Source organism: Colobus angolensis, unplaced genomic scaffold (assembly GCF_000951035.1).
Source record: "Colobus angolensis palliatus isolate OR3802 unplaced genomic scaffold, Cang.pa_1.0 Scaffold49, whole genome shotgun sequence".
Classification (NCBI taxonomy): Eukaryota; Metazoa; Chordata; class Mammalia; order Primates; family Cercopithecidae; genus Colobus; species Colobus angolensis.
In genome coordinates, this window is record NW_012118376.1 from 4,784,559 (window position 1) to 4,802,633 (window position 18,075).

At 36.2% G+C, this 18,075-nt stretch overlaps 1 protein-coding gene across 1 annotated transcript in view; it reads left to right on the forward strand.

The window, feature by feature from the left end:
• Positions 1-18,075, forward strand: part of ANKRD31 (ankyrin repeat domain 31) — a 179,704-nt gene that overhangs the window by 90,963 nt on the left and 70,666 nt on the right. The window contains exons 12-16 of the mRNA XM_011959242.1: positions 128-272; positions 5,821-5,873; positions 6,939-8,454; positions 15,505-15,642; positions 16,491-16,633. Of these exons, the coding sequence (XP_011814632.1) occupies positions 128-272; positions 5,821-5,873; positions 6,939-8,454; positions 15,505-15,642; positions 16,491-16,633 (1,995 nt within the window). The remainder of the gene's footprint in view (positions 1-127; positions 273-5,820; positions 5,874-6,938; positions 8,455-15,504; positions 15,643-16,490; positions 16,634-18,075) is intronic.

Below are 18,075 nucleotides of genomic sequence, written 5' to 3' on the forward strand. Positions count from 1 at the left end.
TTTATAGATAAATCTAAACTGTGTTTTCGAAAGATATATTTGATGTTACTTAGAGTTGTCTGCTAGCACACATTTACAGTAATATACCCTCAATCTGGGTTCCCTTACATAAGCGACCTTTTTCTAGGTGGCAGAGTTACTTCTTTTGAATGGAGCTGATCCATTATTTAGAAATGATGATGGAAAATGTGCTTTGGATGAGGCCAAGGATTTATGTATGAAGCGTCTCCTTGAGAGATATATTCCTAAACATCAAAAATGCCTGACATCAGGTAAGATTAAACTGCCCTGTTATACCTATTTGTCACATCAGTAAAGTTACAGAAATTTAGTTCAGAATTAAAGAGATTAAATTTATTTTTCTCGTGAGTGTTGAGAAAATCCATTGAATAGTGTCTTTTCTTCATTCTTTTAATAAATCACTCTGAGTTGTTTGCAAATGCACAAAGGACTCTAAAAGAAAAAAGAAAGGTAATACTTTTCTGCAGGTTGTACATTGCAAACAATTAAGAAACCTTTTATAAATTTGTTTCTTTTCCCCAAAATCCTTTGACTAAATAACATGATATGATGTAAATTAAATTTGGTTATATCCTTTTCAGTGAAAATGGCCAGGATTATTTATATTCGTTCCCTAAGAATATTTTCTTATGGCTATACTTTTTCCCTCTCATCCACTGCTCTATTAAATTGAACAACAAAAGAACTTGATCTGTAGTTTTCAATAAAAAATTATGTAAACATAATTTAAATACATGACATATTATTTATACTCTCTAATACATTTGTTACATTTTTTGGTAACAACTCTACATTCATCTGCTCCAAACTCTGCAATGACTCTCCCTTTAATCTAGAAGAAAAGCCAGTATCCTTTACAATAGCCTAGAAGTTCCTGTATCAGCTGGCCACCCTACTGGTTAACCCCTTTTACTAGTACTTTCTACCACCGTTACTCAACTTCAGTCATGCTGGCCTCCTTGCTTTTCCTCAGATATGCCTCCCCAGCCTCCTTCAAGTCTTAGTTCAAATGTCACCTTTTCAGCGAGGCCTAGACCACCCTATTTAATCCTGTAACTGCCCCCTTCTTACCCTCACTATATTAGTTATCTATCAGTATGTAACAATGAATTCTAATACTTAGCAGCTTAAAACAACAAACATGTTTTATCTCACATTGCTTCAGAAGGTCAGGATTCTGGGAGCAGTTTAACTGAGTGGTTCTAGATGAGTGTCACAGATTGTAGTCATCTCAAGTTGCAACTAGGATGTTGCAGCTAGGACAGGAAGATCCATTTTCAAACTCACAAATGATTGTTGGCAGGCCTCAGATCATTGCTGGCTGTTGGCTGAAGGCTTTAGCTACTTGCCACATTAGCTTCTCCATAAGGCTGCTGACAACCTGGCAGCTATCTCAGAGCAGGTGACCTAAGAGAAAGAGAATATACCTAAGACAAAAGCCAGTCTTTTCATAACCTAATCTCAAAAGTGATATGTCATCACTTGTGTCATATTCTGTTTGTTAGAAGTGAGTCACTAAGTCTGGCCCACACACAAAGGTAGCAGAATTAAGCCCCACCTCTTAAAGGGAGGAGTTTCACAAAATCTATGGATATATTTTTAGAATCATTATACATACTCCATTCCCTCTGACCCTGCTCTGCTTGGATATTCCCCATAGCACTTATCACCTAACACATTAGACAGTTGACTTATTTTTCATTTTCTGTCTTTTTCCTCCAGAATCTAAGCTCCATGAAGGAAAGGATCTTTGTTTTATCTACTGATTAATATTAAAGTGTCTTATACATAGCATGCATTCAGCAAATATTTATTGAATAAATATTGTCAGTCCTCTGAAACAAAAACAAAAACAAATTCTTTCCATGCAACAGATCAATATGTGCTTTATTACCATTTATGAAACTATAGTTTAATAAAAAATTTCCCCAACAGATATTTTCTCCCAAAGGCTTTTATATATTATTATCTTTAACAACAAAGGGTTCTACGTTTGCAGTTCCCCCTTTGTGCGCAGGAAAGTTTAGTCTGAAAATCCTTCTAACCATGAAGTGAGTGGGCCTCCCTACATGTCCTGTAGTTCTCCCTTAATAGAACAAAACTTAGGCTGGCAGTGGAAACCTATCCTCTGCTAAAGCTCTGTGTCTTCCTGGGGACAAATAATACAGCTGTGGCTGTTGTCACTTCTTTGATACAAATATAAATTCAAAGTTCTTTGACAGCAAGTAATCAACCTAAGGCTGAAAAGGGAGCTTTTTGACAGAACAACTCGAGAATTAAAGGAAAAACTGAAGATCCAGACCTTAGAAAGGTCAAGAATAAAAGGAACTCCAGGGATCTAGGCAGCAGGAACCAATGGCATCTCTCTTCAGAGAGCTGCCTCTGAGGATATGTGCTGGGCAGGCAAAACAACAGATGCTCTCTAACCCACCTCCACTGGAATTTATTTTCTGTGGAGAGTGATTCATTCATTCATTCATTCTATCAGGGTTGCTATGTGTCAAACACTAAATAGTGCTACAGCCTAATAATACAAGATGAATAAGAAACAAGGATAGCAAGCAATTACGATGAAGAACGTGATAAAAGAATGTTCAGGCCCTATGAGAGTACATAACAAAGACACATAACCCAGCCTCCTTCATGTCCAAGAGGATAACAGGACAGATATTACATATCTATCTTGGTTAATGATTAAATGTCAACACAAACCCTTTGATAAGTCTATTAGAAAAGATCTTTTCCTGATCTAAATGGTTTTAAATGAAATTTAAAGTACATCTCTGTATCAGTTTGTTCTCAGGCTGCTAATAAAGACATACCTGAGACTGGGTAATTTATAAAGGAAAGAGGTTTACTTGACTCACGGTTCCACAGGACTAGGGAGGCCTAAGGAAACTTACAATCATGGCTGAAGGGGAAGCAAACACATCCTTCTTCACATGGCAGCAGCAAGGATAAGTGCAGGGGAACAGCCCTTTATAAAACGATCAGATGTTGTGAGACTTATTCACTATCAGGAGAACAGCATGGGAAAAACCTGCCCCCATGATTCAATTACCTCCCACTGGGTTCCTCCCATGACACATGGGGATTATGGGAGATATAATTCAAGAAAGATTTGGATGAGGACACAGCCAAACCATATCAATCTTCCCAGCTGCATTCCATTTAATATAAAACAGTTCTTCCAATTATTGTTGGGTGTGTCTGTTACTGAAAATTAGGTGCAACTGAGCAATCTAACAACCAGTCATGATACTAGTTTTTCTTTAGGGTTAATGGATCTATTTATTATTTTATGGCCACTTATTTTATAAATAATATACTTGATCAAGAAATGCAGTTGTCTGAATGCTATTGACTGAGAACTAAGTCCTGGATCAAAATATTCTACTTTTATAGTAAAGAGAAAACTTCATTGATAATTGAAGGCTACCAGGAGTAATTAATTAGTGGTTCATTAGAGCAAAAGACTTCCTTCCGAGTAGCCAAATTACATGAGAAATGAGACAGACAGTAACTTGTTGAAGTCAGGTCTGTAAAAGCACATTGAGATAAATTATTAAAACAATCATATTAACATTTTAAGCTATATGGAAAATTGTAAATAAACTATTAAGTTGGAGGCAAAAGTATATTTTTAAATTATTGCTTTGATAATCTGCTTAACTGCTTGACTCCTCTATTTTAAATAATTACAACATGCATTGTTTTGCTCTTCTGGGAATGCTTGCTACAGCATTCTAGTCCTTTCTCCAAATCCAGAATCCCCTGTTGGCCAGTGCCCACTTTTAATCTATTCCTACCCAGTGAAATTTATTTCATGTAAAGGAATTCCAAACATTTCTCCATAGTACTAAGCTCCCACTCTTTCTTTGTGAGAGAATTTACTAAGATGGGTTGCATTATCATGCCTCACTAGATGGTTTGAATATTTCTTAAGTTTGAACTTTCAAATTCTAGGATTAATTATCAGCCTACTTTTCAATATGAATGCAAAATTAGGTTAATTAAGAATATTTGTATGTAAATAGAGAATATTTCACTTAAATAAATAAAATATTCATTTTTAAATTCCAGATGGAGAGCTTTCAAGTATGGGAATGATGAATAAAGAACTTTCCTCATATAAAATATATTTGTTGCTTTTCTAGCTTAAAGTAAAATATATCTACTTTGATGTAGGACAAGGTTCAGTCCTAACTTTATAGCCTCAAAGGCTATAAAGCTTATAGGGTGAATTAACGTTTCTAATTTTCTTATCTGTAAACTTGGGTTTATAATATCTATGCCTCTGTTTACCTATGGGATTGTTAGTGTGACTACTGAAGTTAATATATGTAAATATCTCAACACAGTACCCAGTACCTTATGGGAACTCAGAGTGGCAGAGGGAAAATAATATAGCTATGTCACCAAATATCACCACCTCAGAATTTATACCTGGGTATTAAGTTGGTTGTATTAGGGAATGTAAAGTCTTAAAACTGAGAGAAAATAAAGCCCTGTTCTTCCTTCCAGATTCTCTTAGGAACCATGTCCCTTGCAGGGTGGTTTCTAGAAAATATGATTTTTCTACTCTTTTATTTAAGATCAAAGGTTTGGAGAAGGTATAGTGTCCTTTTGCTCTTAGAAAATGATAACAATAATAATGAAGCACTTTCTCTATACCTAGGATTCATGTAAGCACTTTACATGGATTATATAATTTAATCTTCATCATTCTATAAGGTTGAAACTATTATTGGCTTTCATTTATGGGCATTTTATGGAGGCAGAGACATTAAGAAATTTGCTCAAGGTCAGCCAGCTGGTAAGCGGATGAGAATGAAACTCTGGAGTGAGTCCCCAGCGACGGTGCTCCAAAGGAATAGCACCTTTTTGCTTGGTAAAAGGACATTATCTTTGACTTTTTTCACCTGTATAAGGTGAATGAATCAATGTCAGACTTCATTATGCAGCTCATAATTTGATTGCTATCATGAAAATTGTCCCCAAGAAATAAATTAAATTGCTCTGTTTTCGAATTACATCCTCATTAAAATATTTTACATTTCTAGCTTATATTTAGGGAAATTTGTGTTATGTATCACATCTAAGATGTTCATTAATTTATTCCTTCCTCTGTCAAATATTCTTTGAATATTTCCTGTGTGTAAGTCATTGTTTCTAGGTTTTTATCTTTTGTAGCCAAATGCATATAGCCAACTTTAATGCTACTTTCAGTATGTAAAGGAGGCTATGAAAGAGACACTAAAATAATTCCTTTTATTATCAACTTAGGCTTTTTAAAAATAATCTTTTCCCCCCTGTACATTCATAAGATGATTGGCCTTTTCCATCTGTGTATGTTTTACTTTGAAGAGAATGCAGCATTCAATTAGGACCTTATTAAGCAGACATATTAGGAGATGATAATCTAATTAATTATAAAATAATTTTTCACTTTATAAAAGTAGCTTGCACACAGTTACATAATCTATTGAATGAAGAGGTCATATCTGGATATATCTGTGGGGAAAATAAATACTGAGTTTAGTGCCAATCTTTAGTATTAGTTATTTTGTTAGATCTGTTTTGCTTTCCCTATATAAATGTTTTAGCTCTCTTAAGATAGTATTTGATTTCTAATATGGGAATTATAGGAATGTTATATGTGCCAGTTTTAATATAAAATGTTTGCATAATTTCACTTATTCCACTTGGTTTTCTCATGGCAAAGGACTGGTAGGTTTTAGAAGTCTAAAGTCTAACCACTATAAGCTGTTTTCATTGATTTTCTCTTTTTGTTCACAGCTCAAAGGAGTAGCATTGACCCACTAGACACAGAGGATGTATACCAACACAAGGTATATCTATGTTTAGTAGTAAACATTTTTATAGGCATATAACTTCTGGTTGTTTTATAGATTATCAAAGGGAAGAGAAAAACTGCTGAAGCTTTAGTAATAGTGACTTTACATTTGCTTTTGAGACACTAGAATAATTGCATGAGAATCAGAGGGTTCTGGGCTGTTAGTTTGTAGCATGTCTGGGCACACTAATATATTCGTAACCATTTCCTTCCTCCTCCTCTTTATAGAGCCTAAGGTTTATCAACCATGTCTAATTTCCTGTGGCCTAAGCATAGTACAGGGAGTCAAAGGTATTAGCCCATCCCTTCAAACTTTACAGGGTGGGCAGTTACTCTTCATCTGGTACTTGAATTGTGGTGAATGAGAGGAAGCTGTGTTCCTGTTTTAATCTTAGCAGCCCATAATAATTTTTTCATACAGACCAGTTGAAGAGCATATATGTCTTCCTGTTTTTAAGTCAGTTTTTCTGCTTCTATCTCATAGTTCTCCCAGATGCCAGAAGAAACCCCTAATTCTAGCTCCACCTATATAACAATTGGGAGAGGAGAGTATTTCTGAAGCATCTGTGCAAAGCTTCATTGTAAAGTTTACAGTCTGACTACTGGAATCTGCTTTCTTTGATTTTCTCTTTTTGTTTACAGCTCAAAGGAATAGCGCCAACCCACTAGACACAGAAGATGTACACCAGCAGAGAGTTTCCTCGTAAAGGAAACTTTGATCTGATTACTTTAAAAGCCTATACAAATTAAGTAGATTAAAATTTTTTATTATGTTTAATAAGATTAGTAGTGCTAAAATACTGGCAATAAGGAATTAAAATCTACAGTAGAAAATAAAGATTAGTATACATGCAGAGTCTAACTCTATTACATTTGCCTTTCTTCTATTAGTCTATGTTTCCCAAATATCAGGTTGGCTATATCCCAGCAGGATCTGTGGTTAGATTGAATTAGAAATAATAGTTTGAATCAAATAATAGTTGATTTATCAATAATCCAGATTGAGTTGATATAGTACTACAGCTGAAATTTAAAGCTAACTATATATTTTTTTCTATAGAAACCAAAATTCAGTTCTAAAAGTCACATTTGGCATGTTTGTAATGAAAATTCGAACAGACAGAAGCTGGAACATGTAAAGGTCAATAAAGGAAGCAAAGAGAGTTTATTTATAAATAAAGAAGATGTATATGAATATTACCAAAAAGATCCCCAAAACACAAAATTTGGTAAATCCAAGCATACACAATCAACTCTTAACCAGATATACTCTACAGGACTCAGAAAGGGCAACCTCCATAACGTCAAAGATCCCAACACAAATGTGCCAAAAGGTATAGGAAGAAGAAAAACACAACGTAAAAGGACTCAAGTAGATGATGTAGACTGTAATCCAAGAAAGACACTAGCTGTCTCTCCTTCCAGGAGAATAAACAGATTGGTTACCTATCAGCAGTGTATTCTAGAAACCCTTAATGACCTTCCAGAAGAATCGTGTGAACCTTCCAGCTTAACTCTGTCAAGCCTGAAAAATGGATTAAATAACAGTACTGAGGCTTGTTCGGTTTCCAAAGAGACACACATCCAGAACCTGGATTTATCAGATAGTCAAGAAGTTCAGTGCTTGGAATTAGAATCCGTTGACCAAACTGAAGCTGTTTCTTTCCCAGGACTTTCATTACATAAAGAAATCACGTTACCACTAGTTACTACAGATAAGCAGCCTCACACTCTCCAGGAACAACACCATGTACTTTATAAATCTTATGAAAACAGTAACTTGGTCCAAAAAGATGAGAGATTTAACAAATGGGAAAATTCTTTCCTATCCTTTGTAAAGGGAAATTCTGATAATGATGATGATGATTGCTGTACCTCTGAGAAGGCTATAACATCTAAAAAGGTGATGTGTTCTACAGGCTGCAAAAAACACTGTAATTTTAAGGAGAGTTTAACAAATAGAAAAGAAAAGGATTTTCAACAGTTTTTAGTTTCTGAAGATCATTTTTCACAGGAAAATGAGTTACAAGCAGTCAGCCTAACCACACTTCCAGAACAGGAAGCTGTTAATTTTTCTCATTCAGATAATGCAGTTATTTCTGAACATGTTGCAAATTATGAACAATGCATATTTGGACCTTCTTTTGATCACTCACATGGCAATCCTGAGCAAAATTCCCTGGCTTATGTGAGAACACTTCCAACACATGAGGTTTCAAAGTTGACTAACCATGTGGAGCTATTCAAAAAGTCACAGGATTATATTCCCAGAGAACCAACTTTTTTAATGAAACAAGCAGATACACATATTGTGGAAGAGGTGGCAAAGAATTGTGACACTGAAAGGAATTACACTGACAGAGACAAAAAAATAATTTATTCAAATGAGCCTTTATCCATAGTTGTTCATTCTCAAGTAATAGAAACAACTAAAGTTGAAAAAAGGAGACAAAACCATCTGGAAAGTGAGACTGTACATGAGATAGATTCTCATTCCACTGACAATATGAATAAAGAATTGGCCAACATCTCACAACTTAGTCAAAGAGAAAAGAAGGAAATTTCCCACAAACCAGGTATTAGTAATATTGCTTAATCTGTACACATTTCCTATAGATTTACTTATTTTTATAGAAATTTCCAACTGAATTGTATTCAACCGATGGCCAAACTGAGAGGAATGAGGATATGTGGGCCATATTTTGAGATGCCACTAAGCCTAGTAGTTAAGTAATAGTGATTACTTTTGAAGTCAAAACAATGTTATCAAAGATGGTTGCTAAGCTGATATTGACTGATGGTAATGAACAGTATTTTTTTAATATAATTATTATTATACTTTAAGTTCTGGGATACATGTGTAGAACCTGCAGATTTGTTACATGGGTATACACGTGCCATGGTGGTTTGCTACACCCATCAACCCATCGTCTAACATTAGGTATTTCTCCTAATGCTATCCCTCCAGAAGCCCCCCACCCCCTAACAGGCCCCAGTGTATGATGTCCCCCTCCCCATGTGTTCTCATTGTTCAATTCCCACTTATGAGTGAGACCATGTGGTGTTTGGTTTTCTGTTCCTATGTTAGCTCACTGAGAATGATGGTTTCCAGCTTCATCCATGTCCATGAAAAGGACATGAACTCATCCTTTTTTATGGCTGCATGGTATTCCGTGGTATATATGTGCCACATTTTTTTAACCAGTCTATCACTGATGAGCATTTGGGTTGGTTTCAGGTCTTTGCTATTGTGAACAGTGCCACAATAAACATACACGTACATGTGTCTTTATAGTAGAATGATTTTTGGGTATATACCCAGTAATGGGATTGCTGGGTCAAATGGTATTTCTGGTTCTAGATCCTTGAGGAATCACTGTATTGTCTTCCACAATGGTTGAACTAATTTACACTCCCACCAACAGTGTAAAAGCATTCCTATTTCTCCACATCCTCTCCAGCATCTGTTGTTTCCTGACTTTTTAATGATCGCCATTCTAATTGGCATGAGATGGTATCTCATTGTGGCTTTGATTTGCATTTCCCTAATGACCAATGATGATGAGCTTTTTATCATATGTTTTTTGGCCGCATAAATGTTTTCTTTTGAGAAGTGTCTGTTCATATCCTTTGCCCACTTTTTGATGGGGTTTTTTTCTTGTGAATTTGTTTAAGTTCCTTGTAGATTCTGGATATTAGCCCTTTGTCAGATGGATAGATCGCAAAAATTTTCTTCTATTCGGTAGGTTGCCTGTTCACTCTGATGATACTTTCTTTTGCTGTGCAGAAGCTCTTTAGTTTAATTAGATCCCATTTGTCTATTTTGGATTTTGTTGCCATTGCTTTTGGTGTTTTAGTAATGAAGTGTTTGCCCATGCCTATGTCCTCAATGGTATTACCTAGGTTTTCTTCTAGGGATTTCATGGTTTTGGGTATTACGTTTATAAGTCTTTAATCCATCTTGAGTTAATTTTTATCTAAGATGTAAGGAAGGGGTCAAGTTTCAGTTTTCTGCATATGGCTAGCCTGTTTTCCCATCACCATTTATTAAATAGGGAATCCTTTTCCCATTGATTGAATAAACAGTATTTCTATCACTCTTTCTGTTGCTTTTTAATATAGTACTTATTTAGCATCAGGAAACCTAACAATATTTTGATAGCAGGAAGTTGTTAGGTCTATTCATTTCAACTATCTACTGTATTCCCATCAGAGCTGCAACCAGCAAATTTTTTTCTGTTACATAAAAACATTTTTAAAAGCTTCCATTTCCTTAACCAGTCCAGCATGGAACAGAAACTTTAAAAAGTTAGAAATTCCGGCCAGGCGCGGTGGCTCAAGCCTGTAATCCCAGCACTTTGGGAGGCCGAGACAGGCAGATCACGAGGTCAGGAGATCGAGACCACCCTGGCTAACCCGGTGAAACCCCGTCTCTACTAAAAAATACGAAAAACTAGCCGGGCGAGGTGGCGGGCACCTGGGTTCCAGCTACTTGGGAGGCTGAGGCAGGAGAATGGCCTAAACCCGGGAGGCGGAGCTTGTAGTGAGCTGAGATCTGGCCACTGCACTCCAGCCTGGGCGACAAAGCGAGACTCTGTCTCAAAAAAAAAAAAAAAAAGTTAGAAATTCTATTTTCTGGTTGTATAACCAGGTAGGAGAACAACAACACTGATATTGTAAAATGTTTGTTTCAGATGAGGAATTAACTAATAACATCAGTGGAGACGGAATAACTATAAGAAATTGTGAGGAGATAAAAGAAAAAACGGAGTCAGAAATGCACATGCCTGCTAATAGCCAAGAACACAAAACAGTTCAGAATTTTGGAAAAAAACAAAGTTTCTTAAAAACGACCTGCAACCTAGGTTTGTATTCCTATAATTGTATAGGTTAAAGTTTACAAAATCAAGCACAGCAATTCGGTCTACTTCAAGGAATTTCTAAACTTTCAGATATATTGTTTCTTTTTGTGGTTATTCACTGACTTATATGACTATTTCAGCGATATTTGTTGTTAAGGCACCACTTGAGAATCCGATAATCTTTAAATATATTCATGTCATACTTCTGTCTATGACTTCTAATTTATCATATTAGAGGAGATAAGGTAAACTGCAGACACAACAAGAATATTCAGTGGGGACAGCAGGCATGAAAGGTGTCAGATTCTTTAGATACTTCCATTCAGCCCTTTTAACATAAGGGAAATCAAAGAAACATAGCCATTATTTTGTTTTGTGTCAGATGAATGAACTGTGTGTGTTTCACAGTATGGACAAGCTAAGCATCCTTTGATAGTTCTTGGAGATAGTTCTGCCATAAACAATAAGCTGGACCACTTCAGGTTAAACATTATTCACTGTTGATTTATATACTGTCAAGAGGTAGGAAGAACACTGAATTAGGCATTCTCTATGAATATTCTTTCATTTTCCCCCCTCTCATGTAAACTGAAATCCTTCTTATACATACTTCCTATAGTGGGTTGAATGCTAGCCCCGCAAAACGTGCCCTGTCCTAATCCCTGTAGTTTTCGACTATTACCTTATATAGTAAAAGCAGGACTGTTACCTTCTTCAATTTAAGAACCCTAAGATAAGGAGATCATCCTGGATTATCCAGGTGGGCCCTAAATCTAATTACTGTGTCCTTATGAGAGAAAGAAAGGGAGATTTGAAACATACAGAAGAGATGATGAGATGAAGGCAAAGGAGCAATGTAGCCACAGCCAAGGAAGCCAAGGAATGCTGACCGCCATCAGAAGTTAGAAGAGACTCAGCAAGATTCTCTCCTAGAGCTTCCACAGGGAGGACAGCCCCGTTGACACTTTGATTTTGGATTTCTGGTTTCCAAATTATGAGAGAACACATTCTGTTGTTTTAAGTCACCCAGTTTGTGGTAATTTGTTACAGCTACCACAGGAAACTTCACACCTCTCTAGCAGCACTTAATCATATTTAAATGTAATTTTTAAGATGTCTATTATTCCACCAGACTGTAAGCCACTTGAGCAGAGAATTGAACTGTTCCAGAGGTAAGAATTTTAGACAGTGGCATCTGGGATTCCCTAAAACAATGGCAGGCTTACCTCCTGCTGATCACCCGACAGTGAATTCAACTATATCCGAGTTCTGCCACATTCCCCTCACACTCCACAGATTTCCAGTTAGGATTTTAGTTTTCCTCACTAAAATATGAATGAACAGATAGGCAAAGATTGACAAGTATTTGCAGAAAACACCAATGTGAAAGATATCAAAGTAAACTAAGCAGACCAAAAGAACCCAGAAGAAACAGACACTATACAAGAATCAAGAAACATCTACATTTTTTTTCCCAAAAAGGTATAAACAAGAGGAAACAATAAGAGAACAATACAGGGCTTTTAATTGTTTAAAACAGAAATTTAAATAAATAGATAATATATAGATATCTGTAGCAGGGTTACAAGGCAAAGCTTTACAAGTCTACTAAGGACAAAAAAAAAAGAAAAAGCTGAAAATAGGAGAGAAAAGATAAGAAAATTAAAGATCACTGTAGGAAATCTAGGGAGAACAGCGGGTGAACAGTAGAAGAAATCATTAAAGAAAGAATACAAGAAATGAGATAGGCATTTCCATATTGAAAGTACCACTTAGTGTCTGTACAGTGAACAAGACACCTCACTGAAATTTCAGAACAGGAATAAAGAGAAGATCCTGAAAGCTTCCGAGAAGAAAACACTGGTCACATAAAAATGGAGAGAAATCTAAGTATTTAATAGCATTATGCTTATTAATAGTAACATCAGATTCCAAACTACAGAGGAGTTTTTGAAGAGGTTTAGCATTCCTTTTGAATTTCTGTCAGATTTTGTTATTTTAAATTTTTAGTCAATGCTGTACAAACTTATGATGTTAGTAACACTGAGAAGTTTATGAATTTTTCCTCCAAAATGTGTATTACATGGCTACCTTCTTTGCTGCAAACACACCAGAAACAAGAATTTATACCATCCACAGTAAGAATTATTTGAGAATTGTTGTTGTTGTTGTTGTTGTTGTTTGAGACAGGGTCTTGTCTGTCATGCAGGCTAGAGAGCAGTGGCACAATCACAGTTCACTGCAACCTTGACCTCCCAGGCTCACATGCTTCTCCCACCCCAGCATCCCTCAGTAGCTGGGACTACATGCCACCAAACCCAGATAATTTTTAAATTTTTTTAAGAAATGGGATCTCCCTATGTTGCCCAGACTAGTCTCAAGCTCCTCCTGCCTCAGCCTCCCAAAGTGCAAGGATTACAAGTGTGAGGCACTGTGCCCAGCTGGGAGAGATTTTTCTATTCATACTTGCAGTCTGCAGTCCCGCAGTCTTAGATATAATTTTCAAATATATTCTCATATATATATATATATATATGTTTTTAATTCTTCCAGTGAAGAATTTTGGATTGCTAATCTCTAAAGAGCAATATATTTTTGTCTGGGTGCCAGTGGAAGAGATAAGTGAGACTGTCATTCTTCCCTGTGATTCATATAACCCAAGAATCCATTTTTTAGAGAACAGTTCTCTAATCTTTTTATCTCTTGCCCTGAAACCATATACATGGTTGATGACATTTAGGAAGTAGAGCAAGAAGATTATCCCAAAGTTTAATGCAGTGGTTCTCAAACCTTAGTTTGCATCAGAATTACCTGAAAAGCTTGTTAAAACACAGATTGCTGGGCCCTACCCTCAAAGAATCTGATTCAGTAGGTGTGTTAGTTGTCTCTATTACACACTTACTATCTCATACTTTCTGTAGGTCAGGAATCGGGCATGGCTTAGTTGGGACCTCTAACGGGATTGTTCATAGGCAGCAAAGTGTTGGCCAGGACTGGGGTCTCATCTGAAGGCTCTGCTAGGGAAGGATACACTTTCAAGCTCATGTGATTGTTGGCAGAATTCAATTTCTTAAGGATGGTTGGCTGAGGGCCTCAGTTCCTCACTGGTGATTGGCTGGTGGCCATCCTCAGTTTCTTGCTGGGTGGGCTTCTCCAACATGGCTACTTGCATCATCAAAGCATACAAGCTGAAGGCAATACAGCAAGTCTGCTAGCAGGACAGAAAATGTTACAATCTCTTTTAACCTAATCAGTTAAATGAAATACCCTCAGTGTTGAAATATTCTATTGGTTAGAAGCAAGCTATTCAAGAGAAGAAGAGTACACAAAGTCATAAATACCAGATGGTGAGGATCATTAGGGGCCATTTTAGTCTGTCCTCCAAAGGAAGTTTGGAGTAGACTGGGGAATTTGCATTTCTAACAAGTTTCCTCCATGGTGCTGATACCACTGATTTAACAAATATTTTCTGTTTCATCACCCTATCCATTTATTTTGCTTTGCATCTCAATCTGAAGCTTCTCTAATGCAGTTTCTTTGTTTCTTTTTTTTTTTTTTTTTTTTGAGACGGAGTCTATCTCTGTCTCCCAGGCTGGAGTGCAGTGGCTCAATCTTGGTTTAGGGCAACTTCCACATCCCAGGTTCTAGTGATTCTCCTCCCTCAGTCTCCACAGTAGCTGTGATTACAGGCATCCACCACCATGCCAGGCTAATTTTTGTATTTTTAGTAGAATGCTCGGATTACAGACATGAGCCACTGTGCCTGGCCCTGATGCAGTTTCTATAGAAAACAAACCTTCAGGTTCCTGGCTTTGGGTTGGAGATCTGGGATAAGAGGAGTGGTTGCTAGTCAGTTGAGGGTTGGGGAAGGAAACTCGGAGTCCCAACTTTTCTATGTAAAAGATCTTATATAAAAGATGTTAACCAACTGCCCAGCCCCCGCCCCCACTGTTCCACACACCTGCCTTCTGTAGTGCCTCATGTCCCCAAGTGTGGAGTACTTGAGTTCAGACTGGCTCTCTCTCTACAATTCCCTTGTGTTGGAGCATTCCCCACTCTGCCAAGTCAGTTCACTCTTCCCCATCAGTGACTTTCTAATCCCCCCAAATTGGTTGAAGTCTTTGTCCTTTATTGTCTCCTCTTTTTTTTTTTTGATATGGTACTTTAAAGTTTCTTTTACTGTCATTTTAGCATGGTTTTGGCAGGAAATGGGGGAAAACATGATCAGTTCATTACTTTTAGTTCCAGCTTAAGTCTGTATAACTTGTATTGCAAGGAAGAGATTTAAAAAACAAAATCTTTGGTTAATGATCTTGTACAGCACACTTTGTGAAAGAAAAATAGAAAACCATAGTCCATAGTTTGGTACTTGGCATCTATGTGATCAGGAATACACCCATTGAGATACAGAATGGCTGTAGAAAGAGGATTTTTTACAATATCTCAGTTTATCTTAAAAATAATCATTGTTAAAGGACTATTGAGAATGAGATGAGTGTAGATAGAACTGAAGCAAGTTAATTTATTTTGATCAAGTGATAGAGTGATTAACCAACTGCTAGAATGAATGCAAAGTAATGTGCTTAGATGTTCTATTATGTCTTCACAAATTATATATTAAAACAATAACAGCAATGATAACATTAATTGATATAAGTTTCTGTGTAGTGTGATATTTTGAGGAGGTTGTTATGTATTTTTTAAGATCCTTTATAACAATCAGCACTTGGCAGAAAATAAACCTCTTGTTTGGCAAATTTACAGGAATGAAAACAGGTGGGATCAACAAGAGGAATGCCAGAGGGGAAAGCCGGCTTCATTTAGCTGCCAGAACAGGAAATCTGTCCCTAGTGAAAGCCCTGATAGAATCTGGAGCAGATGTGAATCTAAATGATAATGCAGGTTTGGATCCTTTTAATTTAATTACCTTAATAATTGGAACTCACTGAAATACACATTTCAACACCTCCTGCTCCCTCCAATTTGTTCCTGGCTGATATGTAAGTGATAACTTTGAACAATATTTTTTATATTACATTAGTGTTTAGTTGAATACTAAGATTTATCATTGTTAATAGACCTTTTTCCTTTGAAATAGTTTTTAACATCCATTTGGGAGCATCAGAGAGGGTAAACAGAATGGGGAGTAAAGGAAGTTAGGCCTTTTCCTTGGAAGCCTCAAGTTTATCCTGCAACTTTGGTCAGAATGCAGAGTTTTCTCATTCTCCTATCCGTTCTTCTCTTTTCTCCTCCTTTTGTACTGTTCCTTTTTTCTCTCTTTCTTTATTTTTATTCTAAAACTCTGAAAAATTTACCCAACATTTTGCTTAAGCACAAAAGAATCTTAGCTGAAGAATTCCACAGGGAAGAACTCAAAGGTTAATTAAACCAGGTGTCATTTTAAAGAGAAATGTGACAATGCAAAGATACACATGGGAAAGTCAGACGTTTTAATATCTGAGTTGAAACAAATCAAAATGAGTAGTATTTACTCTCATTATGTTTTGCATTCTGTGAGTCTTTTGCTTTGGCACTTATATCAACAAATGTTTGTGATGAGATCAATTTGTTTTCAAAAATGAAACATAAATTTTGAGCCCATACTTTTTAGTATTATTTCTTGTTCAATACTTATATGTATATGAATCAATATGGATATTCCATTAATGCAACAAAACCTTAGTAATACAGATATTACATGAGTATTGATTTGCATGAAGCAGGATTTTTTCTTCTTTTTCTTTTTTTAGGTTGGACACCACTTCATGAGGCATCTAATGAAGGATCTATTGATATAGTTGTAGAGTTATTAAAAGCTGGTGCTAAGGTTAATTGTGCAAATATAGATGGAACTCTGCCCTTACATGATGCTGTTGCAAACAACCATTTAAAGGTACAGTGCACATCACATTAAGATCTTACTACTATTTCTTAGGAAAATGAATGAAGAAATTGAAGATGTTTTAAACTGAGAACTAAAATGATTCTGTAAAACAAGTGATTTTTTAAAAACCTGCTTCAAATTACACATGAAGATGCAATAATATATATGGATTAGAAAATCTATGTATCTTAATGAATCATTTGTCCATTATTTCTTTATCACAAAATTCATGCGAGTCAGAAGAGAGTAAAAGTAAACACAGGCCATAAATCTAATACATTATATTTTTAATTGTCTAAGACAATTTGCTGTTGTGCACAGAAGAGTCTAATTATAGTGATGATATGTGTGACAGCTAGATTTTTTAACTCAAAATTTCTCAGTGGGTTGGGGTAAAAACATGAATTGTTTGTTTTCAGGGTGTTTGTTGTATCTTTTTCTCCTTTGTTTTTCTTTGTCAAGCAGCCATTGTAAAAATATTGCAAGAAAAGATTATGAGGGTCATTATTTCAATGACACTGAATTTCAAATCTGGACCTTAAGATTCTTTAGATGTTTACACTCATCTTTTTGTTTGACAAATCATAGGAGAAAACCCTTATTATTATCGATAGGCAATATAGACTTCAGTAATTTTTTTATTGTATTTATTTTACAATAAAATTTTTAATTAAAATCTACTTTTTTATTATTAAAATAAAAAAGTTCTAGGTACATGTGCACATGTGCACAACGTGCAGGTTTGTTACATAGGTATATGTGTGCCATGTTGGTGTGCTGCACCCATCAACTTGTCATTTACATTAGGTATATCTCCTAATGCTATTCCTCCCCTCTACCCCCACCCCATGACAGGCCCTGGTGTGTTATGTTCCCCACCCTGTGTCCAAGTGTTCTCATTGTTCAGTTCCCACCTATGAATGAGAACATGTGGTGTTTGGTTTTCTGTCCTTGTGACAGTTTGCTCAGAATGATGGTGTCCAACTTCATCCATGTCCCAACAAAGGACATGAACTTATCCTTTTTTATGGCTGCATAGTATTCTGTGGTGTATATGTGCCACATTTTCTTAATCCAGTCTATCATTGATGGACATTTGGGTTGGTTCCAAGTCTTTACTATTGTGAATAGTGCCACAATACACATACCTGTGCATGTGTCTCTATAGCCGCATGATTTATAATCCTTTGGGTATATACCCAGTAATGGGATGACTAGGTCAAATGGTATTGCTAGTTCTAGATCCTTGAGGAATCGCGGTTTTCCACAATGGTTGAACTAGTTTACAGTCCCACCAACAGTAAAAAAGTGTTCCTATTTCTCCACATCCTCTCCAGCACCTCTTGTTTCCTGACTTTTCAATGATTGCCATTCTAACTGGTGTGAGATGGTATCTCATTGTGGTTTTGATTTGCATTTCTCTGATGGCCAGTGATGATGAGCATTTTTTC